We start from the raw sequence: 12,136 nt of genomic DNA on the forward strand, positions 1-12,136 counted from the left end.
GCATGCAGCAAGACCTGGACAACATCCAGGCTTGGGCTGAGATAAGTGGCGAGTAACATTCGCGCCAGACAAGTGCCAGGAAATGACCATCTCCAACAAGAGAGAGTCTAACCTCCTCCCCTTGACATTCAACAGCATTACCATCGCCGAATCCCCCACCATCAACATCCTGGGGGTCACCATCAACCAGAAACTTAACTGGACCAGCCACATAAATAATATGGCTACAAGAGCAGGTCAGAGGCTGGGTATTCTGCGGCAAGTGACTCACCTCCTGACTCCCCAAAGCCTTTCCACCATCTACAAGGCACAAGTCAGGAGTGTGATGGAATACTCTCCACTTGCTTGGATGAGTGCAGCTCCAACAACACTCAAGAAGCTCGACGCCATCCAGGACAACGCAGCCCGCTTGATTGGCACCCCATCCACCACCTTAAACATTCAATCTACAGGATGCACTGCAGCAATTTGCCAAAGCTTCTTTGACAGCACCTCCCAAACCTGCGACCTCTACCACCTAGAAGGACAAGGGCAGCAGGTACATGGGAACAACACCACCTGCATATTCCCCTCTAACTCACACACCATCCTGACTTGGAAATGTATCGCCGTTCCTTCATCGTCGCTGGGTCAAAATCCTGGAACTCCCTACCTAACAGCACAATGGGAGAAGAGAACCTTCACCACACGGACTGCAGCGGTTCAAGAAGGTGGTTCACCACCACCTTCTCAAGGGCAATTATGGATGGACAATAAATGCTGGCCTTGCCAGTGACGCCCACATCCCATGAACGAATAAAAAAAACCTCTGTCCCTCATGATAGATTCCAGTAACTTCCTCACAATTCACGTTAACCTCACAGGCCAATAGTTACCTGGTTTCTCTCTCCTTTCCTTCTCAAATAATGGCATTTTCAATTTTCCAATCAATCGGCACAATTCCTGAATCTGGAGAGCTTTGGAATATTATGACTTAATGCAGCTATAATTTCCTCACCTATTTCTTTTAATTCCCTGGGGTGGAAACCATCAGGTCCTGGTGATTTGTTTATCTTAAGTCCCATTATTTTCACCGTGACCATTTTTTACTGAAGACCCGCATGCCTGGTACCATTGTCGTAAATCTCCTCTGTACCCTATCTAAGGCAAAATTGAATACAAATTCTCAAACAGCCATGATGGGATTTGAATTCACATTCACTGGATTATCCAGTCAAGCCTGGTCCAGTAACATAACCACTACACTACCATATTCACAGATAATTGATAAGAGATTGATTGCTATGATTAGTCAACAACTCCATTATCATTATATCCAGAGGCGAACTAGAAGGCAAACTAGATGGACCTTGGTCTTTTCTCATCTAGCAATTCCTATGTTAAAGACTTCAGGGCACTAACACAGAGGAGAAGGGAGTTATCCCAGTGTCCTGGTCAATATAATCCCTTCAGAATAAAAACAGATTAACCTACTCTTCACCTTATTCTTATTTGTGGGATCTTGCTGTGTGCACAATGGCTGCCACATTTAACAACATAACAGCAACCAGCCCACTTCAAAGAGATTCATGGTTTGGGAGGTGCTGAGAGGCTGCACAAGCTTGAGTCTTCCTTTCAAAATGTTTCAAGCAAATGGAATCCAGGCAATTAAAAGGTTAAACACAACATCAAATTTAGAGGAAATATTTTATTCATTTATAGTAAAGACAGAGAGCAAAGAAAAAACAAGGGTCTTTTTAAAATGAAAAATAAAAGGTTTAAATATAAATCTAATTGTATTTAGTAGAGGTTTTTTTTTAGCTCCTCCCCCATGCCTACCTCATGTGATATGGGTGAGCAGGAACCTGGTGCAGTATAACAGAGGAGCCAACGAGGTAAGAAATATATCCTTAATCCTAATCACTGAGTCTTACAATATAAGAGGGTTGGTGCTGGGTTTGTCCTCAAAGATAAGATTCTTTGGTGAATTTACTGCAAGAATATGGTTTTCTTTTTCTGTCTATAATGTGTTGTGTTTATTTTCCTCTCTGCAGTGATTTCTAGCAGGTTCTGAGCCATGGGGGATGATGAGATTGCAGCCCTGGTTGTGGATAATGGATCTGGGATGTGTAAGGCTGGGTTTGCAGGGGATGATGCCCCCAGAGCTGTGTTTCCCTCTATTGTGGGGAGGCCTCGACACCAGGTAAAGTTTTACTTTAATTAGTTGTCCAAACTAACATTTTTAAAGTAGCTTTTCAATTTTGATTTATGCTTCAGGGGTGTGAGTTGAAGGTCAACAGACTTCTTGGCACAACTGGTCTCCCTTCCTTTATATAATGCATGAAGGATATGGTTATGATACTAGTTTAGCAATCTAGATGCCTGAACTAATATTCCAGAGAACAACGAGTTCAAATCCCACCATGGTAGTTTGAGAATTTGAGTTCAGTTCTTCTTTTAAAATCTGGAAATAAAAAGCTGGTATCAGTTTTTAAAAAAAGACCACTAAGCTCTTGGATTGTCATAAAAATACTAATGTCCCTTAGGGAAGGAAGCCTGCTGTCCTTACTCGGTCTGGCCTATATGTGACTCCAGTCCCACATCAATGTGGATGACTCTTAACTGCTCTCTGAAGTGGCCTAACAAGTCACTCAGTTGTGTTAAACATCTCACATCAGGGCAACTCGGGATAGGCAATAAATGCTGGCCTTGCCAGTGACACCCATGTGTTGTTCTCTGGGGAGGAGGTGGGGCAAGGGAGAAATAATGTGGGGGTGTGAAATGGTAACTTGGGTGCATGGACTGGAAAGGGTTGCTAGGAGACTGCTGTTTATAAATAACTACTTTAATTTTTTTTAAATATATAAAATGAATGAAGAAATCAGCCATTTTTATAAGTGACTTTGAATTTACAATGGCTGGAAAAAAATGTCTTCTCTCTCTCTCTCTATTCTTGATACCCTCCACTCCATGCTGTACAAACATGAGTTTTCCTTTATTTTTGGGATATGAAGAGAGAATTCTTTTTCTTTTTGCCCAAATTTCTATTGGCTGGACAGGATTATCCAGGATACTTAGATTGTGAACTCCCCTCCTGATCTGTGAATCAATAGATCAATTTTATCAAGAAATTAAAATTCTTAACACCTACCCTGCAGCTTTCAATCCCCTTCTGTTCTCTTTATATTTGCTTGAAAGCATTCGGTCTGATGAATGATGAAATGGACACTGTTAACACAATCTGACCTCCACAGAAGGAGCAGGTTAATGTGTGGGTTGCCAACTCTGGTTGGAGGCATTTCTGGAGGCTTGATCACATGACAGTCTGACCATGTGATGCTTCATCACATGACATCTGATTACATGACTTCTACAAATGTTATTGTATTTACCTTTTTATAAAGTTGGGTCCCCTGTAGTTGAGTATTTTTGCTCATAGTTCTCTCTTTCTCCTCCTCCTCCTCCTCTTTTCTTTCTCTCGTTCTTGTTCCGGTTCCATGTGAAGGTGACAATTCTGAACAGGGAGTCTCAGTCAGAGCTGATCTATACTTGGACCTCACACGTCAAAACTAGACTGACCTGAACCAAACCGAGAGATCACAGTGGGCTTGTTGTTTGGGGCATTTCTCACAGGGCACATCGTCCTAAACTCAGCTCAGCACCAACATTTCGAAACCACTCCCTGAGTTCAGACTCGATAAAAGAAAATTTTCATAGAAATTACAGCACAGGAGGAGGCCATTCGGCCCCTGGTTCTGGTGCTCTCTCCTGAAACCCCATCCCCTCCCCAAAGATCTTTATATATTCCTCCTTTTCAAATATATATCCCATTCCCTTTGAAATGAAGGTTTAGTCTCTACCTCAATCGTCACATGTGGTGAAGTATCCCACGGTCTAATAGCCCTCAGTTCAAGAACTTTCCTCCTCCCTTCACCCTTCTTTCTTCCAGTGAGAATCCTTGGTTTCCGTTCCCTAGTTCCCCATTTGCCCACCAGTGGAAATAATCTTTCACTATTTACCCACAGTAAGGTCCCCAGGTTTCACTCATCCCTTTACTGACTGCTCCTCTCTGTGTCACTCCCACTCACCACCTTGCTTCTGCTGCTGCTAGCTCTGCGGTAAATGCTGGTCCCCGTGCCCACCCCCAACCCATTTTCCCCATCCCCTCCCTCCGCTTGAGTGCCAATACTCTGACCCCTAGTCCTATTCTCTTCCCCCGAGCATCGTTCCCCACTCTTGAGACCCCATGATTTCAGAGACCACCTATTTCAGCCCCTGCTTTCAAAAGCCCCCCTCTTTCGGAGATCACCTCCCTCCTGCTTGTAGAGGCCCCTCTCTCCCGCTCTCAAAGGCCCCAGCTCTGAGGCTTCCTCCCCCTCCCGACACCCATGATTCCCGAACCCTCCCAATTCCCGACTCTCCAGAGGCAGCCCTTGAGTTCAAACCCCGCCATTTACTTTAAGCTAATATCAGTAAAAATGACCATGAAGCTGTTGGATTATTGTTAAAACCCAACTGGTTCATTAATGTCCTTTAGTGAAAGAAACCCAGTCTGGCCTATATGTGACTCCAGTCCCACACCGGTTGGCTCTGAAGTGTCCTAGCAAGCAATTCAGTTGTATCAAGAAGACCCACCACCTCCTTCTCAGGGTAACTAAGGATGGGCAATTAATGCCAGCCTTGCCAGCAATGCCCACATCCTTAGCATGTGATACTATAACACTGAGGCTATGCTGTTTAGTTGAGTGCAGCCCACCTTCCTGCCACATCCCTCCAAACGGACACAACACCATTTATTCATGAGGGGGAGAGAAAGGGTCTCCGGTGGCATTACCACTTTATTCGTTGCTTGCCATGCCGTTAGATGTAGCTCATTTTACCCCAGTGCAATGATTAAGGCTTCTACGAAGAAGAAGTTCAGTGTCAGAACCTTCAAACCTAGCATTGGGAGAGGGGGAAAAAGTTGTCTTGCCTTGGCTGTGGTAGCACTGTCTCTTGAGTCAGGACATAGTGGGTTTAAGCCCCATTCCAGAGACGTCAGTGCATCATCTAGGCTGACACTTCACTGCAGCACTGTCGGAGGTGCCGTCTTTCGGATGAGAAGTTAAACCAAGACATCTGCCCCCCACCCCGGGTGGATGAATAAGATCCCATGGCAATATTTAAAGAAGAGCAGGGGTGTCCTGGCCAATATTTATCCCTCAACCAACTCTTATAACATATGACCTGGTCACTTTTTCATAGTTTATAGGACCTTACCGTATGTCTCTTTCATTTTTTGCTACTGATTCAGCTACACACTCAGATTCCATTAACTTTTTAAATTATACCCTTGCTCATTAACCATATTTTTCTTCATTCCAGGGTGTCATGGTGGGAATGGGTCAGAAAGACAGTTATGTTGGTGATGAAGCCCAGAGCAAGAGAGGGATTCTGACCCTGAAGTACCCAATCGAGCATGGGATTGTGACCAACTGGGATGACATGGAGAAGATCTGGCACCATACCTTCTACAATGAGCTGCGAGTTGCCCCAGAGGAACATCCTGTTCTCCTCACAGAGGCACCTCTGAACCCCAAAGCCAACCGAGAGAAGATGACCCAGATCATGTTTGAGACATTTAACACACCAGCCATGTATGTCTCCATTCAAGCTGTGCTGTCCTTGTACGCCTCTGGCCGCACTACAGGTATTGTAATGGACTCTGGTGATGGTGTTACCCACACTGTGCCCATCTACGAGGGGTATGCCTTGCCCCACGCCATCCTGCGGCTAGATCTGGCTGGCAGGGACCTCACTGACTACCTGATGAAGATCATGACAGAACGTGGGTATTCGTTCACTACCACAGCAGAGAGGGAGATTGTACGTGATGTCAAGGAGAAGCTGTGCTACATGGCTCTTGACTTTGAGACTGAGATGGCCATGGCTGCTTCCTCTTCATCCCTAGAGAAAAGCTATGAGCTCCCTGATGGTCAAGTCATTACCATTGGCAACGAGCGTTTCAGATGCCCAGAGGCCCTCTTCCAACCTGCCTTCCTAGGAATGGAGACAACTGGGATCCATGAGACCACCTTCAACAGCATCATGAAATGCGACATAGACATCAGGAAGGATCTATATGCAAACACAGTCTTGTCTGGTGGGTCCACCATGTACCCAGGTATCGCTGATCGGATGCAGAAGGAAATAACGGCCTTGGCTCCGAGCACAATGAAGATTAAGATCATTGCTCCACCTGAGAGGAAGTATTCGGTGTGGATCGGTGGCTCCATCTTGGCTTCTCTCTCCACCTTCCAGCAAATGTGGATCACCAAGCAGGAGTATGATGAGTCGGGGCCCTCCATAGTCCATCGCAAGTGCTTCTGATCTGAGATTGTTCTGAAATGTGCAGAAGTCCAGGCCATTGTCTAAGTAGAATATTGCCTTAAAACACCTTTTTAACTCCTACTGCTATTTTTCTTTTTGGTATGATGTTAAACGATGCAATTCTGTTGATCCAATTGGCAGGGTGTTCAATTTCTATATGCCTGGGAGTTTCCTGGTTTAAAATCCTCTGTGTCCTAGCAGAAAGTCAAATGCAATTTTACCAAATCTGCTTCTTCCTCCTTTTTCTGCCTCTCCTTTCTCTTTTTTTTGTTCTTCCCCTCTTTTCCCCCCCCCCACCCCCACCTTTTGAGACAGTTGATCATTTAAATGCCCTCCAGGATTCCTTGATGTGGTATTTTGTCTCAATACCCATAACTCCTTCAAAATACCATAGGAATGAAATAATTTTATACCACTGTAGTTTATTCACCCTTGAGGCAACTAACGTTGGCTTGAAAGCTGATCTGTCAGCAATTGGTCAAGGTGCCTTGTTTATTGACTTGACCCTGTCCTAGAATGTTAACTGTACTCCAATTACACAAATGCATCGCAGTTAGTGGTCTTAGTTTAGCTGGAAATATGTAAAAGTAACTGCTGCAGGTTATCTTTAAAACTCTTCCTATGGGACTTCAATCCTACATGCCTGTTCATTCCAAATTTGATTGTACCTTTCCCATTCTCCACCCACCACTACACACATGGTGCTGGTCTGTCTTCAGAGGGGTGCTCATTGTATCCTTCCTCTTGGTCAAGAGTGAAGTTACCTTTACAAGTCGAGCTAATGTATTCAGTGGCCACCCCTGGTCACTAGGGTGTTGTGTGCTGAGTTTTTTTTAACCAGCTGTCTAAAGTGGCACGAATAATCTCTCTGAAATACCACAGTGACCTGACTCAAAAGGACTTGTGATTCTTGTGCCTGATCTGTTCACCCTGTGGGATTACTAGTGAACACTTCTAGGGATCTGCATAGGATCTTGCAACTGGTTATTCTGTTATAATGTGTAGGTCCGATTGGCTTACTGCAACTGACATTGGGAGGTCCTAAAACAATAACCAAGGAGAAACCAAGAATTCAAATGAGGTGATAGCAAGTGGGAAGAAACAACTTTTTAATGAATATAATGAGGTTGGAAGGTTCAATATGTGAAATACTGGCCTCTTGGTATTACTGCTCTGATAGGGTAAGGAAGGTTCAATTTCAGAATAACCAGCTCCAAGAATAACCTGAAGTCTTAGTAGCTGAAGTGAAGTTTTTTGGGGTCAGTGCCTGAAGTGACACAAACTGAAATGCATTTTGGAACCCCACGGAGAAGAATGTGATTTGGAGACCATGGGGTAAATTTTAACCCCATGAATGGGTGGGATGGGGACAGGTGGGAAGGTAAAAAATCACTTTTTAAAAAAAAAAACTCCAACCCACCCACTTCTGATTTTAACGGAGACGGGTCAAGGAGCGGGTGACCAATCCACTCTCGAGAGGCGGGTCGGTCAGCGAAATCTTTTAAAGAGGCTGCGGGTCCGGGATTCCCGGGCCTTCTGCTTCATGCCACGTAAGAGGAGGCAAGAAGGCCCGGCTGAGCAGGTAAGTGCCTATATTGCACTGCTTGTGGGCCAGAAGGCGCAAGAATGTTTCCTCCAGGCCCAACAATGACCGACATCCCCCCGCAAACTAAGACCTACCTGCTGTTCTCCCGTCCGACTGATGGCCAGCCTGTCAATCTAGCTGGCCTGATGGGCGGGAAACCTACAACAAAAAATTAAAGACGTCCTTACGTCAAAATTGTAAGGACGTCCGGGAAACCCGTACTTCCAGGATTCCTGTCAGGAATTGCACCCCCCACCCCGATTTAAAATTTTAAAAGTCTGTCCACCCCAAGCCTCTTAGTTGCAATGACCTGAGTGACTATTCCTATTGGGTGTACAGGTGCTGAACCTTTCCCTTCCCGTCCCAAAAAATTATGGAGACTTAAAAAAAAATCAATCCATTTAAACAATGGCCCAGCTGAGTTCACTTTGGCCTCCAATCTGCATGTTTTAAGTCTTGCCAAAGCTTCCAGACCAGAAACTGAATCCTGCTTTACATGAACTGGCTATTGCTGTACATGGCCTAATGAATACAGTGCTCCATCTAATGTTTGTGCAATTAGTGTTGTACCAGGGTAGGAAAGCAAAATTCCCTCTTCTCCTTCTCCCTTTCCCATATCATTATCTTGTGTTAATGGGCAAATGACAATGCCTTAATGGTTTGGAGTGGGTGTGTCTGTAGCTGAAGATTTGTCCAATTGCAATCTGTACGAGTCTCTGTCCCTATGGAATTTAGAACTGTATATATAAAGACAGTAAATAAACCTTAAATATATGATGTGATTTATGCTCTTGTTTTTTCTGCCCTATCTCATCTACTCAAAATCATTCCTTTTGGTTACAATATTAAACTACTGCCTGTTTTTCTTCTGTGGAGACTGAGGATCCCATGTCACCGTTGAAATGAAAAGGGAAGGAGTTCTCCCATTGTTTTTCATTCTCCCTTAATCTATTACCCAAAGCAATTTAACTGGTCATTCATCCTGTTTCAATTGCACAATGGCTGCTGAGTTTTCCTGCATAAATCACAGCACTCCACCCACCAATTGCTGAGAGACCTACTTCTACAAACAGCAGTGCCTCCTTATGTGAGGTGGACAATTATTGGCCTTGAACGTGTTGCTGCATCTCCTGTGGCCTAGTTGACTTTAAATGGCAGTGGGAATTATAAATCTACTCCTACGTTTTGAGACACCAGACTGCCTACAATAAATATGGCTCCATATCATACAATAAATACTGTTGTGGCTACTTGAATCCAACAGGTCGAAGGAGATGTTCACTCAGCCTGTGACTCATTGTGATCGAATCTTATGTTGTCCTAGTATAAGATTTATTTTTAAACTTGCAGTTCAATCTCCAAGTGGTTTCTTCTTTAAAGAAAGGTGCTTATGTAACTGCAAGTCCTTTCACAACCTCAGGACATCCCAAAGCACTTCATGGCCAATAAAATACTTCTGAATTGTAATCACTGTTGTAGAATAGGGAAATGTGGCAGCCAATTTACACACAGCAATGTCTCACAAACAGTAATGAGACAAATGACCAGATAATCTGTTTTAGGTGTTGGTTGAGGGATAAATATTGGTCAGGTCACTAGGACAACTCCCTTCATCCAATAATGCCATGGGATCTTTTATGTCCTCCCGAGAGGGCTGATGAGCATCATCCGAAAGATGGCACCTCCAACAGTGCAACACTCCCTCAGTACTGCACTGAAGTGCCAGCCTAGATTATGTGCTCGAGTTCGGCTTGAATTCATGACCTTCTGATTCAGATATCAATGCTATCACTGAGCCAAGGTTGGCACCTAAAGAAGTCCTTTCCTTTTGTTCTCATTGATGGCTGAGCTTGGACCCTTGCCTCACACCATCCTCCATCATCTTTACTTTAGAACATCCTTGAGACTTTTGATTTTTTGAGAAAATGGACAAAATTAGTTCAAAGCCCTACAGACTGGTTTTCCTGTGTGTAGTTAATTGGTGTTTGGGGGATGGGAAACAGAGAGACTAAGTTTCAAATGAGAATTTATATAGAAAGGTGAATGTGTGGAACAGGAGATGGTGGTGGCAGATACTGTCAACAAATTCAAGAGGGAACTGAATAGTCTTTTGACAAAAGAAGTGATTAAGGGGTTTAGGGGAGGACCACAGTGGTCTATTTTCAGTCCTGTATATTCCTAGTTCCTAAGTCCAATATTAGAATCCAGTTGGGTACCTAAGGGTTGATTTTTTTTTTTCACTTGTGCGCTCCTGGCATAGACACACAAACATACAAAAATGATGGGCAGGAAAAGACCTTCTGGTCCATTAACCCTGCCCCACAAGGTCCTGTTGCTTGATGAATCATGATTAGACACTCCCTACTCACCAGCAGCTGTGTAATCTCCTGGGAGAGGCAAAAAAATAAAGTTTAAAAACCCAAGATCAATGAGGGAAAAATTCTGGAAGATTCCTCTTAGACTTCCTTAGGCAATTAAACCTAGTCTAACAGATCACATTGACCATGCTTGTGTAACCTGGTATTTCAAAGGTGTTGATTCCAGCTCTCTTTTGAAGGTACGAAGAGAGTCAGCACTCACCGCATGAGCTGGCAACTTATTCCATAGGTCGACTATCCTCTGGGAGAAGGACAACCAACTAACATCTGAGCTAGCCCTACCCTTGCATAACTTATACATATGACCCATGGAGCCCTGCTACCCAAGAATAAATGTTGGAGAATCATTCCCATAACCTGGCAAAAATCACAAGCACTGAACCTCCCCTGATCTGTGCACCCGGTTGGTGAGACTTTGCATGGGGGCACACAAGCAGAAAATCTGTCCTGCGATGTTTCTGTGGGCAAGCCAAGACCTGGACCTGGAGATCTGAAGGGGATCCAGTGTCGCAGTGGTAAGCGGCCTGGACTTCCAAAGAGTTAACCATTTTTTTTTCTTTTTAAACAAAATATAAATTTCATGGATTGGCCTCCATGGGGGAGGGGGGGGTAGACTGAAGCAGTGCCAGAGGAGGGGAAATTAGGAGGGGATAGAGTAAGTCCCCTCAAAAGGGTGGGCAGAAGCCTATGTTTCTGGTATAAATGCACTCCCCCTGTACCATGGTGCCCTCCCACTGACACCTCAAAATGCACGGTGGGTCAGCGCTAAAGCTCACTGTCGGCTGCGATCCTGTCGTAACCTGCAGGATGGAGACTCAGGGAATTTCCGGGCCTGTTTCCTTTTATTAAAACAATAAAAGCCTTTGTCATGAAGTGAGCAAAAGGACAGACAGCGAGAGCAGGCCGATTGTGTTCTGCTGAGTAATCTGGCCTGGAAGGACCTCGGTCTTGATGAGCTGCCTCTTCATTATAAATTAAATCGTGTTGGGAATCAGTCAGTGTTTTCTGATGGCAGAAGGCTCTAGGTACGGATCAATAGTCTGCTCACCATCTGTTCCACAGTAATTCAACCTACGGAGGCTATTTTGGGCATTGCAGTACGAATAATTTAGTCGATGATTTCTGCCCTTTCATTTTCTTCCTGCATTTTACCGCAGTGCAAAGTCATTCCGAGGACCTTTGAAAATCATCAAATCTCTTTCTATCTTTTAATCTCTTTGCTCCTGCTGACTGTGGACATCTAATATTTCACATGAGTGACTGCAATTCCTCTCCCAAGATAAGGGAGGATGTGAAGTAACTTCTTAATTACTATTTTTTTTGGCCTCATGCATAATCTACTCAGTCTTGAAGTCTACTGGTCTTTTTTAAATTTGTTCTGGGGATGTGGGTGACACTGGCATGGCTGCATTTATTGCCTACCCCTTGTTGCCCCAAGGGTATTAAGAGTCAACCATTGGAGTCATGTGTAGGCCAGACCTGGTAGAGGACAATCCAGCACTACCTCGCCATAGCCTGTGGAAGGATTGTCCAAAGTTCCTTGTCCCATCAAGAGATCTATCAAGTAAAGCTCAAGATAACGTCACATCCTATGTATTTGTCCTTCACCAGTTAGGGTAGGCTAGTGTAGTGATTTTGGTACTGAACTAGCAACCAAGATGGTTGAGAGTTTAATTCTCACCATGGCCCATTGTGAACGTGAATTCAATAAATGCGGGGGAAGGAAAATGCAAAAACCTAACTAGTTCACTAATGTCTTTCAGGGAAGGGATCCTGCTACCCCAACCTGATCTGGCCTACCTGTGACTCCAATCCCAAACTATAT

The 12,136-nt window shown here is 44.3% G+C and overlaps 1 protein-coding gene across 1 annotated transcript; it reads left to right on the forward strand.

The window, feature by feature from the left end:
* The first annotated feature begins 2,037 nt into the window (after positions 1-2,037).
* On the forward strand, positions 2,038-8,710 carry LOC137312180 (actin, cytoplasmic 2-like). Its single transcript, XM_067978853.1, has 2 exons — positions 2,038-2,182; positions 5,344-8,710. The coding sequence occupies exons 1-2, from the start codon at positions 2,057-2,059 to the stop codon at positions 6,346-6,348; spliced, it is 1,131 nt and encodes a 376-aa protein (XP_067834954.1). The 5' UTR covers positions 2,038-2,056; the 3' UTR covers positions 6,349-8,710.
* The last annotated feature ends 3,426 nt before the right edge of the window (positions 8,711-12,136 follow it).

The sequence above is a fragment of the Heptranchias perlo genome, chromosome 3 (genome assembly GCF_035084215.1).
Source record: "Heptranchias perlo isolate sHepPer1 chromosome 3, sHepPer1.hap1, whole genome shotgun sequence".
NCBI lineage: Eukaryota > Metazoa > Chordata > Chondrichthyes > Hexanchiformes > Hexanchidae > Heptranchias > Heptranchias perlo.